At 45.4% G+C, this 20,315-nt stretch overlaps 1 protein-coding gene across 1 annotated transcript in view; it reads right to left on the bottom strand.

Moving 5' to 3' along the window:
• Positions 1–870: 870 nt before the first annotated feature.
• LOC119978902 (adenosine receptor A1-like) overlaps positions 871–20,315 on the bottom strand; it is a 148,090-nt gene continuing 128,645 nt past the window's right edge. The window contains exon 2 of the mRNA XM_038820831.1: positions 871–2,838. Within this exon, the coding sequence (XP_038676759.1) occupies positions 2,178–2,838 (661 nt within the window). The 3' untranslated portion in view covers positions 871–2,177. The remainder of the gene's footprint in view (positions 2,839–20,315) is intronic.

Below are 20,315 nucleotides of genomic sequence, written 5' to 3'. Positions count from 1 at the left end.
GGGGGTGAAACCCCATGCAAACACGGGGAGAATGTGCAAACTCCACACGGACAGTTACCCAGAGCCGGGATCGAACCTGGGACCGCAGCGGTGAGGCAGTTGTGCTAACCACTGCGCCACCGTGCTGCCCAGGAATAGAGATGTTTTACTGCAATTGTATAGCAGTACACACCTGGAGTATTTTGTACAGTTTTGGTGTCCTTATCTGAGAAAGGATGTGATTGCTATGGAGGGAATCAACAAAGGCTTACGAGGCTGATTCCTGGGATGGCAGGTGAGACAAAGTCGGTTAGGATTAGGGTGGCACAGTGGCTAGGACTGCTGCCTCACAGTGCTAGGGATCTGGGTTCAATTCCGACTTCAGATGACTGTTTCTGTGGACTTTGCACTTTCTTCCTGGGTCTGCGTGGGTTTCCTCTGGGTGCCCCAATTTCCTCCCACAGTTCTAAGATGTGCAGGTGAGGTGGATTGGCCATGCTAAATTGACTTTACTATCTAAAAGGTTAGGTGGGGTTACTGGGTTATGGGAATAGGGTGGGGCCTGACTTTAGGTAGGGTGCTCTTTCAGCGGGCCGGTGCAGATTAGATGGGCTGAATGGCCTCCTTCTGCACAGTAGGAATTCTATGATTCTATATTCATTGGAGTTTAGAAGAGTGAGAGGGAATCACCATAGAAACTTACAAAACTCTGACAGGATAAGACAGGGTAGATTCAGAAAGAATGTTCCTGATGGTGGGGGAGTCCAGAACTATGATCATAGTTTGAGGATAAGGGAGTAAACCTTTTAAGACTGAGGTGAGGAGAAATTTCTTCACCCAGAGAGTGATGAATCTGTGGAATTCACTACCACAGAAAGTAGTTGAGGCGAAAATGTGTAATTTTAAGAAGGAATTAGGTATAGCTCTTGGGCTAAAGGGATCATGGGATATGGGGGCAGAAGGCGGGATCAGGGTATTGAACTTGATGATCAGCCATGGTTATAATGAATGGGGATTAGACCCCAAGAGCCAAATGGCCTACTCTATGTATATTAGATAAACACCTGGGAGCCACTCTATGCATAAATACGAATCTCTGATGGTACTGGGTTGCTCTGCATGATGAAATGTCATTAATTATATGACATGTATTTTACACATGGAAATTATTCAATTGTACCATTGGCTTACAACATCTGAATGCAGGTAAATGTTCAGATTAAATACAGAAGAAAGTCATGTACATCCTGCTCGTTACAAACTCCGTAGTAAGCGGCATAAAATAAACATGGGCAATCAACACATCTGTCGACCGCCAATGTCTTAGTGCAAATTTTAGGTCAATAACAATGATTTCTCTCTTCTAATTAACCACCAAAGATTCAAATGTCAATTAAAAAGTACCACAACAGTAGTTTACAACTAAATGTAAGGCCTGCTGGCTCTATCTTACAGAGTAATAGAGCGAAATGAACCACCTGTATCAGCAAACATACACTCGTGATTTTATAAAACACACTTGCTCGTAAAGCATATCGTCAGGCCACCACATTCCTCACAATGATGCACAGCGACGGTCTTGAATAGTAGTCTCATTTTGGCTGTTTAAGTGCATCACCGCCTTGATCTAAGTTAATGGCAGTCTGTTAAGATAATTGAATCCTTGAGGAAAGTTCACTGTGCACGTGGAAGGTGGCATCGTGGCACTTTAGCAATGATGCTGCTAGTGGAAAAGGATCTGTTTATTTGGGAACTGGAACATCTTTTCCCTCGTCGATGTGATTGACGAGGCCAGGGACTGGAAGCTAAAACCACTCTCTGCACAGTGCCGTCTGCAGCATTTCTCATCCTCCTCAATCCAGCAGCCTGGTATCTCAGCTCGTGCTCACCCTGTTGTTAAATTCTGAGAACATGTAAACATGACAGGGAGAGAAAACACAGAGCAAAAAAAAACGGTGTAAAAATAAAGGCTCAGAAAGACCTTGCCAGCTATGGTTCAAACCGTTGGGGGAAAAAAAGACATTCTTTGCTCGGATGTCACGTGACAGCTGAGGATTCATTTTGAAAGTTTACCATAGCAGCACACAGTATTTTAAAAAGTTGATGAGCTCAATGGCAATGTATCAAAGTCAGCCATGATCATTATTTTTGCACTTGATTATCCAGGCCCAATCACTTCAGGTTAAGAAGTAAATATATTACATAATACTTTTCTGTTCTCTTATAGCCCTTAAATGTTCTCTGCTCAAATTATTTGAGTTGTGATTTTTATTGCACCAAATGTACTGGCTCCAAATCTGGAGAAAAGTCACCCGGAACTTGTTTATCTTGAAGGCATAGACTATGGGGTTTACAGCAGAGTTTGCGTGAGTTAGAAAGATGGCGATGTACATCACTATATTTGGTTTTTCACAGAATGGACAGAACAGTGTAATGCAGTTGATGATGTGTAGAGGAAGCCAACATATTGCAAACAAAAGCAACACTAGAGCCAGCGACTTGGCAAGTTTCAGCTCCTTCCCAAAGTACCTGCTTGGGTCGGTATTGTTGATTGACACTGCCTTTTGATTCAGGTGCTTCCGAATAAGATTAAATATTTCCACGTAGATCACAAAGATCAACACGAGAGGTGGCAGCACCCATCCAAAAAAGTTGAAGTAGACCATGTAGTCCATGCTGATTACCGTCTCAAACTGGCACACAATTATATTGTTCACAAGGCTCGAGTTCACCCCATTTTGAGTTGCCTCTGTGTAATTGTTCCATCCAAACATTGGGATCATACCGACAATCGTAGATATGACCCAGCACAGAATAACAGCAGCCCCAGCTCGCTTCTGCGTCACAACACTCTTGTAGCTGTGGAACAGAAATAAAAACACTAGGTTAGATCATTAATTTCACATTTAAGCTCAATGTAACAATCTTCCTTCTGAAATGATTCTACTGCATAATCTAAACCAATGCACAATGTCGGAGAAGCAGGGCCCAACCATGGACTGATAGTTTTCCACCATTCTTAGCCATTTCTTCTTGAGGTCGTTCCAATAGGAAGCAAATGCTTATCCTCAGCAAATCAAGAAGAACCAAAAGTCCATTCACTCTTGGCTACTTTGAAGTACCTCCACGGAACTCTCTGGCAAAGGGACAAATGGAGAAGAGAACGTTGGGAATAATTGTAAACACAACCCTTCATTTTAATCCAGAACGTAATCCAGAATATCCAAAACTTTATTTCCCTTATAATAAACAGGACACAGATTGTGGCCTTAACTCTTCAAAATGGAGCCTGAATCAGCTCAACTAAAGCCATGGAACGTAGCACGAGAAAAGCTGATTAGTAGAAAATGATTGGTTTCTAACAGCCGCTTGCCATTAAACTTAGATTTTTGCACAGCAGAATCAAACAGTAAAGGACCTGTTCTAGATGGCAGGATGTTGCATCTGTGAGAAACATGCATTTAATTAGTAAACAATGATTGGATTGATACATTGAGTAATACAGAAATGCTGCCAATGTTAGTTTCAATTTCACAGAATTTAATTTGCTTTGATGCTTTGCCGTTACAAGTTCCAGGAAGTGGAAGGCAGAGTTGTCTAAGGTCTCACGGTAATTTGCAGACACAAAATTAGATTCGGCAGTACCACTTGTGCCGGTTTCATGGACAGCTGAAACTGCCTAAAACTGGGCCAATACTCTTCCAGCCAGGATGCTAACATGTTTGAGTTGTGCCTGCCGTTGGAAGCCTGCAGTGTGGGAAGACTGTGATGTCAAATCGCTAACACTGATTTAGCCACCATCTGCCATTTTGAGCGTGCAGGCCCATTTAACACCAAGGTTCCGGTTTCACTGCAGAGCCTGAGCACAAACACCAAGGCTGACATTCAGTACTGAGAAGGTGCTGCACTGTCAGAGGTGCAGGTGAGACATTAAAGCAAGTCACCCCCCGCCCCCTCCACCCCCCAAATCACCCCCCCCCCCCCCTCAACCACACCTACATGGACAGATGTACAAGATCCTACGGCACCATTTGAGGAAGAGTGGGTAAGTTATCCCCGGTGTCCTGGCCAATATTTTTCCCTCAATCAACACCACAAGAAAAAAACATGGGCCGCGATTTAACGGTAAAACTTATAAGTGTTATTTTGGGCGGGTTGAGCGGGATGTTTCTCGCTGGCATTTTCGGTGAGATCCACACTGGTATTTACCCACATTTATTTTTGGGCCTTGGGGAGTGTCTTATTATGCTCTAGGTGTAGCATAAGTGGCTTCCTTGTGGTGCACTTGACAAAGGAAGGATCATACGTGGAGATAACTTCAACACGTTTATTAAACTATATACACTTCTATTACTTGGGTTCGACACTACTGCTAATCCTACTATAGCTACTCAGACTGACTAACCAGACTGCTACAATCCACTTGGTGGCAGTGATATCAAATCAACCCTGTGTCTCTACTCACTGACTGTCTCCACTGGAAAGAGGCAGATCATGTGTGTGGTGTCCTTTATATATGAGTTGGTGTAACGCCCTCCTGTGGTCGTGTCACCTCTGTGAGTATCGTGAATGCCCATCGGTCGTGTCCTATCCAACTGATCTATTGGTTGAGTGTGTGTGTGATGTCTCTGGTGCTCCCTCTAATGTCTAGCTCGTCTACATGTATTTACATTAACCCCTTGTGTATTTGCAGTGATGCACATCACCACAGGGAGTTTCTCCCCAATCAAGCCCAAGCCTAGAAATGTTCTCAGCATTGGGTAGCTGAAATTGCTGGCGAGACTGGCTACTCAGAGATTGAGCCACCATTTTGAAAGGGTGCCCCAATCTCCAACTGAGCTTGAACTCCCCCACGCTCTCCACCCATGGGCAATGTCACCCGCTGCACACGTACACATTTCCCCAAACCCCCCCCCCCCCCCAAGTGAGGACATTCCCCCCTCCAGGGCCAGTCAGGGGGCCCCCTTTTCAGGCCTCCCTACCACACTTTTGGGACCTGCCCCTTTCAGGATCCCCAGCGTTCAACTCCCAATCTTTAGGAGGCCCCTTCATACCTGCGCTTCAACCCCCATCCTTCAACCCCGTTTTCGTGAGCCTGGCCCCCGTCAGGCCCTGGCCCTTGGCAATGCCACCCTGGCAATGCCACCCTTGTACCTTGACAGTGCCAGCCTGGCAGTGCCACTGGGGCACCTTGGCAGTGCCAGACTGGCAAGGTGCCTGGGTGCCAAAGCGAGAACCAATGTGCCACACTTCCCTTTCCCTGACCACCCAAGGGTCTCTAATGACCTGGGAACATCCTCCCAGGTGTCGTTAGGCCTGTTCCACATTTGTGTGGACCAGTGATAAACAGCACCATGGCGAGGTCTCCTAGGCACGGGCCTTAGCTCCCGGGCGCTGGAGTAATCCCTCACAGACAAATATAAGTGAGCTCATTTAAATATATATATATGGATGTCGTCCTCGCGTCGCCTTGCGAGATCTCGTTAGATGCCACAACACGTTCTGAATATCGCATGTCCTGCGAGAGGACTCTTGCGAGATGTAGCGGCCTTGTTGCATTACGATGTCGGGCGTGACGAGGCCGTTCGATCTGGTCACTATCACATTGCTGATTCCAGGAGCTTGCTGAGTGCGTATTGACTGTTTCCATTCCAACAACAGTCAAATTACTTCAAAAACTACCTCATTGTCTTTAAAGCACTTTGGGACGCATGTGGTCATGAAAGTCACTCTATAAATATAAGTCTTCCTTTTTCTTTCTTAATCATTTCCAGTTGAACATACTTTTAGCTGCACAAGGGACCCTCACCCCACCGTGCCACCTCCCAACCCAAACTACTTGTGGTTAAAGGGCGAATCATCCAACAATCATGTGAGGTTCTTGTGACGTTCTTTTGTTGATGCAGAGTTAGTGGAAGGTATTTATATTTGTTCACAGGATGTGGTTGTTGCTGACAAGACCAGCCTTTATTGTCCATCCTTAATTGCTGGGGCTACAATTCCTCAATTAATAAAGCAGTGTGCATGCAGCAAAATCTGGACTATATTTGGGTCTGAGCTGATAAGTGATAGACAATATTCACAGCCCACAAGAGCCAGACAATGGCCATCTCAAATCTAACTACCTCCTCTTGACATTTAATAGCATTACTGTCCCTGAAGCCCCGACTACCAATATCCTGTGACAACATTGACCAGAACCATAATAAGATCATCTATATAAACACTGGTTACAAAACCGAGTCAGTGGCTAGGAATTCTCCGGTGAGTAACGCACCACCTGACTCCCAAAAGGCTTGACCACATCTACAAAGACACAAGTCAGAGTTGTGGAATGGTCTCCACTTGATTGGACAGATGCAACTCCAGCAACACTCAAGGAACTTGACATCATTCAGGACAAAACAGCTCCTGTGATTTGCACCCCATTTACCCAGCGTCACCCAATGGTTCCTATGAACGCTGAGTGTGAACTGATTAATTATAACTCTCGCTATAGTTCCCTCATCTTCCACCAAATGAGGGAATTTGCTTTTAATTACCAACTTAAAACAGATGTTCAACTGCAGCACAATTTCAGCATTAAAATGGAGCACCAATTCCACAGGGCTCAGGTGATACGAGTGTGCCTACCCCATCTAGTTTTCTGCTGCTTTCTGTGGTTTTGATATGCTGTCCTGCAAGAAAGGGAAATGAATGTCAGTGTGTGTGTGCTGTAATGTGTTTGGGTGATGTGCCTGCACTAGCTGAATAGCTAGAGGAATGCAAAAAGTGGGTGTGAGGTGGCAAAATTGGTGTATGTTTGCGGGTGAGATGGAGCATCTGAAGGTGCGGCGTAAGTCCTGATTGCTAGAAATGGCCAATGGGCGAGTGATGGGAGTCTGGTGGCTGGAGATGTCTTTGGCATATTCATTCGCCATCCTCGACCACCCGTGTGAGGTTATTGACATCTTGCGACACTGAGGCCAAGTCCTGGGAGTTAATCACTTTACCACCTGTCCCCATGTCCTGTTTAGGATCTGTCTGAAAGGCCTCCTGGCTCCTGCGGAAACTTGGTGCCTTTCCTCCTTTCCACCTCCATCATTAGTGCCTCTAGAACCATCGTCAAATGCCTGAGAGCCTCTCTCGTTCTCTCTTGCCCGTTGCTCCAATTGTTGCACTTTGCTTTCCAGCCAATTCTCTCGCACGCCTGCAGCTCTCCCTTAGGTCTCCTGCCTTTCAGAGGTCCGGGCTGGCAGTGGGCCGTGTGAGCCAAGCACACAATTTGCTCCTTACTGAACCTGCGGCAGGTTTGCAAAGCACGGCGTTGCACGCTGAAATCTTTTCAATATGCGAGCAGCGCAACATCTGTGTGCCGGACATTGGGCTAGTCTAACCTCCCCCAGGGTATTTACTTCAGGCGAGGTTATTGCATTATAATAACATCAAATTGATCAGTAACAAGACAAGAGCTGAACACTGATCATCAATTCTGTGCAGCAGGAATCGTGTTTCAGAAAACACTGCTCACTAAATCAGACAACATTGACATTTGCAATTGGCTGAATTCCAGACACGGTCAAACACAGCACAGGGTACAAATCACTTGAAATATTTGCTGGAATCTATTTCCCTTTGCCAGCTCTATCTAATTTACTTTTGTACTTTAACATCCACCCATTTATCTGCCTGAACAGCAGTCCAAAGGTCCAACTTCCATTGTGGCGCTGCCAAGTTATGCCAGTTTGTTACTATAGCAACATAGGAACAGAAGTAGGCCATTCAACCCATCAAGCCTGCTTCTTTAATATGATCATGGCGGATCAGACACTTCAACGCCTTTTACACCCACTCACCCCATAACTCTTTACGTTACTATGAATTAGAAATGTATCAATTTCTACCTTAAACATACTCGAATGAGCTTCCATAGCTCTCTGAGGTAGAGAGTTCCAAAGATCCACAACCCTCCGTGAAAATAAATTTCTCCTCATCTAATAGTAATAATAGTAATCTTTATTGTCACAAGTAGGCTTACATTTACACTGCAATGAAGTTACTGTGAAAAGTCCCCAGTCACCACATTCCGGCTCCTGTTCGGGTACACAGAGGGAGAATTCAGAATGTCCAAATTACTTAACAGTATGTCTTTTGGGACTTGTGGGAGGAAAGTAGAGCACCCGGAGAAAACCCACGCAGACACAGGAAGAATGTCCAGACTCCACACAGACAGTGACCCAAGCCGGGTATCGAACCTGGGACCCTGGAGCTCCGAAGTGGCTTTTCCATTATCTTAAAATTGTGCTCCCTGGTTTTACACTTCCCACCAAGGGAAGCATCTTACCGGCATCTACCCTTTCTATATCTTTAAGTCCCACTACATTTAGGCGTGAGTGGTGGCAGCCATCTATCTCGTAAGATGATGGTTTGCATCACAGTTAAGCCTCAGCTGGAGCGCCATTCTGGCCTAGCAAGTCTCTGCCACATTTGCTGCAGAGGAAGACAGAGGGCTGAGAAGGTTCATAAATTGCTGGCCCCTGAGCTTTTCAATTCTGTTCACCTCTTTCAAAGTCCTTGCAAACTGTCAGACACCCGCGATCACAGCCATCAGCCACTGTCCCCCCAAGTTGTCAGTGTCTGCCATCTTCATATCTCAGTGGCTGATGGCTGTGATCTCTGATGTCTGTGTGGAGTCTGGACTTAAATAAACTGTTTCTGCTCACATGGTCAAACGTCCCGATGAGATGAATTAAGGCAGTAAATAGTGGCCTCCTTTGTTCACGGTATTTTTCTTTCAGTTGCTGAACTAAATGGATCATATCAGCTGTACATCTTTGCAGATTACTCCTTATCGATCATGAATGGAGGTGGACAATTAGACAACTTAAAAGACAAAGAGGCTCCACAAAAATCCCTAGCTTTAAGACATGTATAAAGCATCCACAACCATTTCAGCCAGATGGAGTAAGGGCACGATCTACTGGCCACAACCTGCTGGAATCGGAGCAGCATGCGAACTGTACACCCTGAGAGAGGCCTTCCCCCGGATTTCTGACGGCCGTCACACCTCGCAAGATCTAACCAAATCTCACGAGATGTCACATTCTGGACCCTGGCCACAATGTGCAGGACCCAGTGGTTTAAGAACCCACTTAGCTGTGCTGCCACCGGATCGATCAGCCTCCCGGCATCTACCAGTCTCACCGAGGAGGCCCCAGATAGGGGCTATTCAGGATTGGTCCTCGCAAACAGGGACCAGGCTGAACGGTACCTGGGGAGTCTCCCGGGTGACCGGAGGCCCCCGGTGGTCAGCCTGTGGGCAACGTGGCACCCTGGCACTGCTGGTGCCACCCAGATATCTTGGCACTGCCAACCTTGCACCCTGGCAATGCCACCTAGGCACGTTGGCAGTGCCACCTGGGTGCCAACATGACATTGCCAGTGTGTCGAGGTGGCACTACCAGTGTGTCAGGCTCACAACTGATTCTCCGCCAAATTGCCTTTCCCGATTTTGGCCTCACCCGACAGAGAATCCCACCTGTTGTTTTTAACCTTAAGTAAGTTGGCCATGGGACTCGAGTTGGATGAAGATGAGGTACATAATGGGAGGAGCCATGTTTGAGGCAGGCAGTAGTTTTAGATTAGCTTCTGGGATCGACGAGCTGAACAGCAGCTTTTGGGCAGAAGGCTTGTTGGGTCTCACAAGCGGCTGCAGGACATTCTGGGGGGGGGGGGGGGGGGGGGGGGTGAACAGCCAGCTGTCATGGTGCACATAGGCACCAACGATATAGGTACAAAATGGGACGAGGTCCTACAAGCTGAATTCAGGGGGTTAGGAGTTAAACTGAAAAGTAGGACCTCAAAGGTAGTAATCTCAGGACTGCTACCTGTGCCACGAGCTAGTCAGAGTAGGAATGTCAGGATTGGTAGGATGAATGCGAGGCTCGAGAGATGGTGCAAGAGGGAGGGATACAAATTCCTGGGGCATTGGAACTGGTTCTGGGGGAGGTGAGACCATTACAAACCGGACGGTCTGCACCTGGGCAGGATTGGAACTGATGTCCTGGGGGGGGGGGGTTTACTAGAGCTGTTGTGGAGGGTTTAAACAAATGTGGCAGGGGGATGGGAACCAAATCAGGAAGTCGGAAGGGAGTAAAACAGGGACAGAAACAAAAGGCAGTAAGGGGGAAAGTGTAAGGTAGAGAAGCCATAGTCAAAAATCAAAAAGGGCGACAGTACAAGGGACAGTGACTTAGGGGAGCTCAGTGAATAGGCCCAGTAATACTAAAAGGAATAAAACGGGAAGTAAAAATGTGAAGGGTAAGCGACGCGGCAGGTTGTTACATGAAGATATGGGTCCAATGACAAGGAAAATTAGGAGAAAAGTTAAGAGGAAATATAACTTAGGAGAGGTTACTGATCGAGGTGTTAAGATTCAAAACAGAGGGGTATGAAAGCCAACATAAGTGTACTTTACCTGAATGCTCGTAGTATTCGGAATAAGGTAAATGAGTTGATGGCGCAAATCATCGCGAATGACTATGATTTAGTGGTCATTACTGAAACATGGTAAAAGGATGGTCAAGACTGGGAGTTAAATATCCGAGGGTGTCAAACTATTCAGAAGGAGAGAGTGGATGGTAAGGAGGTGGTGTAGCTCTGTTATTTAAGGATGACATCCGGGCAATAGTGAGGGATGACATCGGTGCTATGGAGGATAAGGTTGAGTCCACTTGGGTAGAAATCAGGAATAGTAAGGCGAAAAAGTCACTGATAGGAGTAGTCTATAGGCCACCAAATAGTAACATTATGGTGGGGCAGGCAATAAACAAAGAAATAACTGATGCATGTAGAAATGGTACAGCAGTTATCATGGGGGATTTTAATCTACATGTCGATTGGTTTAACCAGGTCGGTCAAGGCAGCCTTGAGGAGGAGTTTATAGAATGTATCCGCAATAGTTTCCGAGAACAGTATGTAATGGAACCTACGAGGGAACAAGCGGTCCTAGATCTGGTCCTGCGTAATGAGACAGAATTGATTAACAATCTCATAGTTAGAGATCCTCTTGGAAGGAGCGATCACAATATGGTGGAATTTAAAATACAGATGGAGGGTGAGAAGGTCAAATCAAACACCGGTGTTTTATGCTTAAACAAAGGAGATTACAAAGGGATGAGAGAAGAGCTAGCTAAGTTGACTGGGAGCAAAGACTTTATGGTGAAACAGTTGAGGAGCAGTGGAGAACCTTCCAAGCGATTCTTCACAGTGCTCAGCAAAGGTTTATACCAACAAAAAGGAAGGACGGTAGAAAGAGGGAAAATTGACCGTGGATATCCAAGGAAATAAGGGAGAGTATCAAATTGAAGGAAAAAACAAAGTGGCAAAGATTAGTGGCAAAGTGGGAGACTCGAGGACTGGGAAATATTTAGGGGGCAACAGAAAACTACTGAAAAAGCTATAAAGAAGAGTAAAATAGATTATGAGAGTAAACTTGCTCAGAATATAAAACAGATAGTAAAAGTTTCTACAAATATATGGGAGATGAGGAAATGGCTGAGGAACTGAACAGGTTTTTTGGATCAGTCTTCACAGTGGAAGACACAAATAACATGCCAGTGACTGATAAAAATGAGGCTATGACAGGTGAGGATCTTGAGATGACTGTTATCACTAAGGAGGTAGTGATGGGCAAGCTAATGGGGCTAAAGGTAGAAACGTCTCCTGGCCCTGATGGAATGCATCCCAGAGTGCTAAAAGAGATGGCTAGGGAAATTGCAAATGCACTAGTGATAATTTACCAAAATTCACTAGACTCTGGGGTGGTCCAGGCGGATTGGAAATTGGCAAACGTGACAGCACTGTTTAAAAAAGGAGGTAGGCAGAAAGCGGGTAATTATAGGCCAGTGAGCTTAACTTCGGTAGTAGGAAAGATGCTGGAATCTATCATCAAGGAAGAACTAGCGAGGCATCTGGATGGAAATTGTCCCACTGGGCAGACGCAACATGGGTTCAGAAAGGGCAGGTCGTGCCTAACTTATTTAGTGGAATTTTTTGAGGAATTTTTTGAAGGCAGCAGGGTAGCATGGTGGTTAGCATAAATGCTTCACAGCTCCAGGGTCCCAGGTTCGATTCCCGGCTGGGTCACTGTCTGTGTTAAGTCTGCACGTCCTCCCCCTGTGTGCGTGGGTTTCCTCCGGGTGCTCCGGTTTCCTCCCACAGTCCAAAGATGTGCGGGTTAGGTGGATTGGCCATGCTAAATTGCCCGTAGTGTCCTAAAAAATAAGGTTAAGGGGGGGTTGTTGGGTTACGGGTATAGGGTGGATACGTGGGTTTGAGTAGGGTGATCATGGCTCGGCACAACATTGAGGGCCGAAGGGCCTGTTCTGTGCTGTACTGTTCTATGTTCTATGTTCTACATTACCAGTGCGGTAGATAATGGGAGCCAATGGATGTGGTATATCTGGATTTCCAGAAAGCCTTTGACAAGGTGCCACACAAAAGGTTGCTGCATAAGATAAAGATGCATGGCATTAAGGGTAAAGTAGTAGCATGGAGAGAGGATTGGTTAATTAATAGAAAGCAAAGAGTGGGGATTAATGGGTGTTTCTCAGGTTGGCAATCAGTAGCTAGTGGTGTCCCTCAGGGATCAGTGTTGGACTCACAATTGTTCATAATTTATATAGGTGATTTGGAGTTGGGGACCAAGTGCAATGTGTCGAAGTTTGCAGATGTCACTAAGGTGAATGGTAAAGCAATAAGTGCAGAGGATACCGGAAGTCTGCAGAGGGATTTGGATAGGTTGAGTGAATGGGCTAGCGTCTGGCAGATTGAATACAATGTTGACAAATGTGAGGTTATCCATTTTGATAGAAATAACAGCAAAAGGGATTATTATTTAAATGATAAAATATTAAAACATGCTGCTGTGCAGAGAGACCTGGGTGTGCTAGTGCATGAGTCGCAAAAAGTTGGTTTACAGGTGCAACAGGTGATTAAGAAGGCAAATGGAGTTTTGTCCTTCATTGCTTGAGGGATGGAGTTTAAGACTAGGGAGGTTATGCTGCAATTGTATAAGGTGTTAGTGAGGCCACACCTGGAGTATGTGTTCAGTTTTGGTCTCCTTACCTGAGAAAGGACGTACTGGCCCTGGAGGGTGTGCAGAGGAGATTCACTCGGTTGATCCCAGAGCTGAAGGGGTTGGATTACGAGGAGAGGTTGAGTAGACTGGGACTGTACTCGTTGGAATTTAGCAGGATGAGGGGGGATCTTACAGAAACATATAAAATTAGGAAGGGAATAGATAGGATAGATGTGGGCAGGTTCTTTCCACTGGCGGGTGAAAGCAGAACTAGGGGGCAAAGCCTCAAAATAAGGGGAAGTAGATTTAGGACTGAGTTTAGGAGGAACTTCTTCACCCATAGAGTTGTGAATCTATGGAATTCCTTGCCCAGTGAAGCAGTTGAGGCTCCTTCATTAAATGTTTTTAAGATAGAAATAGATCATTTTTTGAAGAATAAAGGGATTAAGGGTTATGGTGTTCTGGCTGGAAACTGTAGCTGAGTCCACAAAAGATCAGCCATGACCTCATTGAATGGCGGAGCAGGCTCGAGGGGCCAGATGGCCGACTCCTGCTCCTAGTTCTTATGTTCTTATGTTCAGCATTAATCTGAAAGGCAGGCATCTGCAGGCTGTTTACAGATGGATCTTTCTCTTTCTTCAAGCAGTCTTTTAAAATAATTCTTTATCCAGAGGCTAGCAAGTAATCCTGTGTTTGCTAATTTTATTTAGAAGTTTTTTTGACCTATAATGGATTTTGCTTGCTTGGAGATAAAGACGATATCAGTTAAAAGTTAAAGTGTTGCCTTTTATTTTATTGTTAAGCATTGTGTAACTGTTGCTTGTGAGTTACATTTCTTTAAGGTGGTTTAATACTGTGTTAATAATAAAGTTTGTTTTATTCTACCATATCCTTGCTTGTGCGTAGGATCACTCCTGGAACAAAGTATCCTTTCCTCACAGTTTTACAAATTTAAAAACATGTTGGGGTTCTTGTCTGGTATCCGAGCAACTGCTGGGGTCTGTAATGTAATAATCTTCATCCATTCACATTTACAATTTAAATGTAGTGACAATATCACAAATTGATTTGCATTTGTGGAATCGACACAATTTACAAAGATACCTCAATTGGGTTTGATATTATAATCTTCATTTCAGACACCCTACAGTACTGACATTCCTGTCCAGACTCTGAGTCGCAGAGATCGCTCCCAAGGTCAGACAACTCAGCTGAGAAAAGTAAGCTACACTGTCCATTATTGTTGACAGGTTCAAATATCAGCCAGCGCTGCTCTTAACCCCATAATTATAGCTGTCATGTGACCAATATCACAATCACGATGTCATTTCAATCTTCATGACTTTTAAACAAAAATCTCTGGAACTTTCACTTCTCCTCATCTCTCCTGAAAACATTGGCTGCGAAATCCGATATTGCCCGAAAAGTGGTCCGGTGATTGTAGTGAGTGATTAACTGTTCCTTCCAATGTGGAATAATGAGAGGTCAGTGCCATTCAAAGATGGACTACACTGCTCAAAACCAGATGGATACTTCTGAAAAAGATTTTGACTGGAATAGGGACTAGAAATAGGGAGGCAGGTATGCCTGAGCAATAAGAATAGTGAAAGATGGAGGAGTAACAAGGTAGACAGATGCAGCACTGGAGGACTTAGTCCTGGATGTGGGCAAGAGGTGCTTTATCCATAGGAGACCAGGAGGTTCTCTAGACAGAGACTACAAAGGCAGTCGGAGCAGAGATCTGTCATGGTTAATGCCGGCAGATTAGCCCCAGTGTCTTGGTTTCAGTGCAATAAAAGGTTTAATGACCTCACACAAGTGGTGAAGGCGAGCGAATGCATCTTCATAATAATAATCTTTATTGTCACAAATATGCTTACATTATCACTGCAATGTAGTTACTGTGAAAAGCCACGAGCCCCGAAAAGCACCTGTTCGGGTACTCAGAGCAAAAATTCAGAATGTCCAAATTACCTAACAGCACGTCTTTCGGGACTTGTGGGACGAAACCGGAGCACCCGGAGGAAACCCACACAGACACGGGGAGAATGTGCAGACTCCACACAGACAGTGACCCAAGCCAGGAATCGAACCTGGGACCCTGGAGTTGTGAAGCAACAGTGCTATCCACTGTGCCACCGTGCTGCCACATTACACACTGCTTGATTGGCTGCCACCCTTCCATTCACCTACCAACAAGCCTCACACTCATAGCGTCACCTTATCCTCGCACACTTAAGCATGGCTGCAAGCCTCATACTCACATCGCACAGCTTACAGACCCTGTTGGATATTCAACCATGACAACAAATTTACATCCCTTTAAGGTACAAAAATCCAGCAGTAAAAGTGATCCAACAGTGGTGAACAAGAGAAATTCTATCATATGTGAGGAAGAGGCAGAAAAGGTTGCCAAAAAAAATAGTAAGCCTGAAAGGATAGGGAGCATTTTAAAATCCAGCAGGGGGCAGCAGAGCAGAGCTTCTGATTGGCTGTTCCGGGGAGATTTGCATTCGTGCAGTGCGGTCAGCGTAAGTTGAAGGTGCACCTGCATCAGTGACCCAAGGAGTTCGACGGAAGTCAAGCACCCAAGACACTACACGTGTAGTGTCTCCCACCTGCCCTCCTCCTCTAACCTAATAATAAGACCCATTGGGGTGAGCAGGTGAGTGCCTTATTACATTATTATTTTTCTTTTTCTTATTTGTTAACCAGAACTAGGTTGAAAAAGACTATAGCAGAGGTATCCAAGTTTGTTTTTTTTTAAACTGAAATTTATACAAAGTAATAAATTAATTAACTAATCAGAGATGGCTGGGCAGGTGATGTGCTGTAGCTGTATGATGTGGGAGCTGGCTGTTCCCCTTGTGAATGGCAATGACCACATCTGCAGCAAGTGTTGGTTGCTGGAAGAACTCCGGCTCAGAGTTGATGCTCTGGAATCTGAGCTTCAAACACTGCGGCACATCCGGGAGGGGGAGAGTTACCTGGACACTTTGTTTCAGGAGGCAGTCACACCTGGGAGATTAAGTAATTCACATTCAGTAAGTGATCAGGGATTTCAGAGCGTGACTGTTAGTGAGGCAGGCAGGGGGAACCTGAGTTCAGGAGTGCAGGAGCCTCAGCCCTTGACCTTGTCCAACAGGTATGAGACTCTTGCTCCCTGTATGGATGAGGAAAAGGGCTCTGGACAGGATGAGCCAGCTGACCACGGTACCATGGTGCAGAAGGCCATTCAAGAGGGGGGAGTAAAAAGACAAGTAGTTGTTATAGGGGATTCTATAATTAGGGGGACAGATAGTATCCTATGCAAGCCGGATCGGGAGTCTCGCATGGTGTGTTGCCTGCTCGGTGCCAGGGTGCGGGACATCTCTGACCGGCTTGAAAGGATATTGGAGCGGGAGGGGGAGGATCCAGTTGTTGTGGTCCACGTTGGGACTAACAACATAGGTAAAGCTAGGGTGGAGGACCTGTTCGGGGACTATCAAGCACTAGGAAGAAAATTGAAATACAGGTCCTCAAGGGTCATAATCTCCGGATTACTGCCCGAGCCACGTGCCAATTGGCATAGGGACAAGAAAATTAGGGAAGTAAACACGTGGCTAAGGGATTGGTGTGGGAAAGAGGGATTCCACTTCATGGGACATTGGCATCAGTTTTGGAACCGGGGGGATCTGTACCGTTGGGACGGTCTCCACCTGAACCGATCTGGAACCAGTGTTCTAGCGAAGAGGATAAATAGGGTGGTCAGTAGGACTTTAAACTTCTGAGTTGGGGGGAAGGGAAAGTGAAAGCGACAGGGAGCATGGAGTTAAATGGCAAGATACGCAGGAGGATAACATGTAGGCAGGTGGATTTAAGCTTGAGGCAGACTAGGAATTCAACAAAAAGGAAGGATAACTTTGGACATCTTAGGACTTCCAATATCTGTAATGATAAGAAAGTTAGCATTAAGGTACTTTACCTGAATTGCTCGTAGCATTTGTAACAAAGTAGATGAACTAATGGCACAGATCATCGTGAATGATTATGATGTGGTAGGCATCACAGAGACATGGCTGCAGGGGGTTCAGGACTGGCAGTTAAACATCCAAGGATATACAACCTATCGAAAAGACAGGGAGGTGGGCCGAGGGGGTGGGGTTGCCTTGTTAGTTAAGAACAAAATTAAATCTATGGCACTAAACGACATAGGGTCGGATGATGTGGAGTCTGTGTGGGTAGAATTGAGGAACCACAAAGGCAAAAAAACCATAATGGGAGTTATGTACAGACCTCCTAACAGTGGTCAGGACCAGGGGCGCAACATGTACCGGGAAATAGAAAAGGCATGTCAGAAAGGCAAGGTCACGGTGATCATGGGGGACTTCAATATGCAGGTGGATTGGGTAAATAACGTAGCCAGTGGATCCAAAGAAAAGGAATTCATGGAATGCTTACAAGATGGCTTTTTGGAACAGCTTGTCATGGAGCCCACAAGGGAGCAGGCTATTCTGGACCTAGTGCTATGTAATGAACCAGACTTTATAAAAGATCTTAAAGTAAGGGAACACTTAGGAAGCAGCGATCATAATATGGTTGAGTTCAGTCTGCAGTTTGAAAGAGAGAAGGCAAAATCGGATGTAATGGTGTTACAGTTAAATAAAGGTAATTACGAGGGCATGAGAGAGGAACTGGCGAAAATCGACTGGAAGCAGACCCTAGTGGGGAAGGCAGCAGAGCAAAAATGGCAGGAGTTTGTATGCATAATTGAGGACACTGTACAGAGGTTCATCCCCAAGAAAAGAAAGATTATCCGGGGAGGGATTAGACAGCCATGGCTGACAAAGGAGGTCAGGAAATGTATCAAAGAAAAAGAGAGATCCTATAAAGTGGCCAAAAGCACTGGGAAATCAGAAGATTGGGAAGGCTACAAAAACAAACAGAGGTTAACAAAGAGACAAATAAGGAAGGAGAGGATCAAATATGAAGGCAGGCTAGCCAGTAATATAAGAAATGATAGTAAAAGTTTCTTTCAATACATAAGAAACAAACGACAGGCCAAAGTAGACATTGGGCCAATTCAAACTGATTCCGGAAGGCTAGTGATGGGAGACGAGGAAATGGCTGGAGAACTTAATAAATACTTTGCGTCTGTCTTCACAGTGGAAGACATGAGTAATATCCCAAAAATTATAGAGGGTCAGGGGGCTGAGTTGAGTATGGTTGCCATTACAAAAGAGATGGTGCTAAAAAAGCTAAAAGGTCTTAAAATTGACAAATCTCCTGGCCCCGATGGGCTACACCCTAGAGTTCTGAGAGAGGTGGCTGAAGAAATAGCCATGATGTGGAGATGCCGGCGTTGGACTGGGGTGAGCACAGTAAGAAGTCTTACAACACCAGGTTAAAGTCCAACAGGTTTGTTTCAAACACGAGCTTTCGGAGCACGGCTCCTTCTTCAGGTCCTGAAGAAGGAGCCGTGCTCCGAAAGCTCGTGTTTGAAACAAACCTGTTGGACTTTAACCTGGTGTTGTAAGACTTCTTACGAAGAAATAGCAGAAGCGTTGGTTGAGATCTTTCAAAAATCACTGGAGTCAGGGAAAGTCCCGGACGATTGGAAGATCGCTGTTGGAACCCCCTTGTTCAAGAAAGGATCAAGACAAAAGATGGAAAATTATAGGCCAATTAGCCTAACCTCGGTTGTTGGTAAAATTCTAGAATCGATCGTTAAGGGTGAGATTTCTAAATTCTTGGAAGAGCAGGGTCGGATTAGAACAAGTCAACATGGATTTAGTAAGGGGAGGTCGTGCCTGACGAACCTGTTAGAATTCTTTGAGGAGGTGACAAGTAGGTTAGACCAGGGAAACCCAGTGGATGTGGTCTATCTGGATTTCCAAAAGGCCTTTGATAAGGTGCCACACAGGAGGCTGCTGAGTAAGGTGAGGGCCCATGGTGTTCGAGGTGAGCTACTGGCATGGGTTGAGGATTGGCTGTCTGACAGAAGGCAGAGAGTTGGGATAAAAGGTTCTTTTTCGGAATGGCAGCCGGTGACCAGCGGTGTCCCACAGGGTTCAGTGTTGGGGCCACAGCTATTCACCATATATATTAATGATCTGGATGAAGGGACTGGGGGCATTCTAGCGAAGTTTGCCGATGATACGAAGTTAGGTGGTCAGGCAGGTAGTGCTGAGGAAGTGGGGAGGCTGCAGAAGGATCTAGACAGTTTGGGAGAGTGGTGCAGGAAATGGCTGATGCAATTCAACGTGAGAAAATGTGAGGTCTTGCACTTTGGAAAAAAGAATCCAAGCATAGACTACTTTCTAAACGGTGAGAAAATTCATAAAGCCAAAGTACAAAGGGATCTGGGAGTGCTAGTCGAGGATTCCCTAAAGGTAAACATGCAGGTTGAATCTGTGATTAAGAAAGCGAATGCAATGTTGTCATTTATATCAAGAGGGTTGGAATATAAAAGCAGCGATGTGCTACTGAGCCTTTATAAGGCTCTGGTTAGGCCCCATTTGGAGTACTGTGTCCAGTTTTGGGCCCCACATCTCAGGAAGGACATACTGGCACTGGAGCGTGTCCAGCGGAGATTCACACAGATGATCCCTGGAATGGCGGGTCTAACATATGATGAACGGCTGAGGATCCTGGGATTGTATTCGTTGGAGTTTAGAAGGTTAAGGGGCGATCTAATAGAAACTTACAAGATAATACATGGCTTAGAAAGGGTGGACGCAAAGAAACTGTTTCCGTTAGGCGAGGAGACGAGGACCCGTGGGCACAGCCTTAGAATTAGAGGGGGTAAATTCAGAACAGAAATGCGGAGACATTTCTTCAGCCAGAGAGTGGTGGGCCTGTGGAATTCATTGCCGCGGAGTGCAGTGGAGGCCGGGATGCTAAATGGCTTCAAGGCAGAGATAGATAAATTCTTGATGTCGCGAGGAATTAAGGGCTACGGGGAGAATGCTGGTAGGTGGAGTTGAAATGCCCATCAGCCATGATTGAATGGCGGAATGGACTCGATGGGCCGAATGGCCTTACTTCCACTCCTATGTCTTATGGTCTTATGGTCTTAAAATTCAGCAAATGGGAACCAAGAAATTGATAAAGGAAGGAAAATAGAATATGATATTAAACTAGCGGGATTATAGAAATGGACTGTAAGTTTCTATAGTAATGCAAAAGGAAAAAGGTTAATTGAGACAAATGTGGGTCTATTACAGGATGAGAATTGAGAACTTATAATGGATAATACGGAAATGACAGAGAAATCAATCAACTACTTTGGCCAGGA

The sequence above is a fragment of the Scyliorhinus canicula genome, chromosome 15, assembly GCF_902713615.1.
Source record: "Scyliorhinus canicula chromosome 15, sScyCan1.1, whole genome shotgun sequence".
Lineage (NCBI taxonomy): Eukaryota > Metazoa > Chordata > Chondrichthyes > Carcharhiniformes > Scyliorhinidae > Scyliorhinus > Scyliorhinus canicula.
Note: the sequence above shows the minus strand (reverse complement) of the source record. Positions and strands in the feature narration are given on the sequence as shown.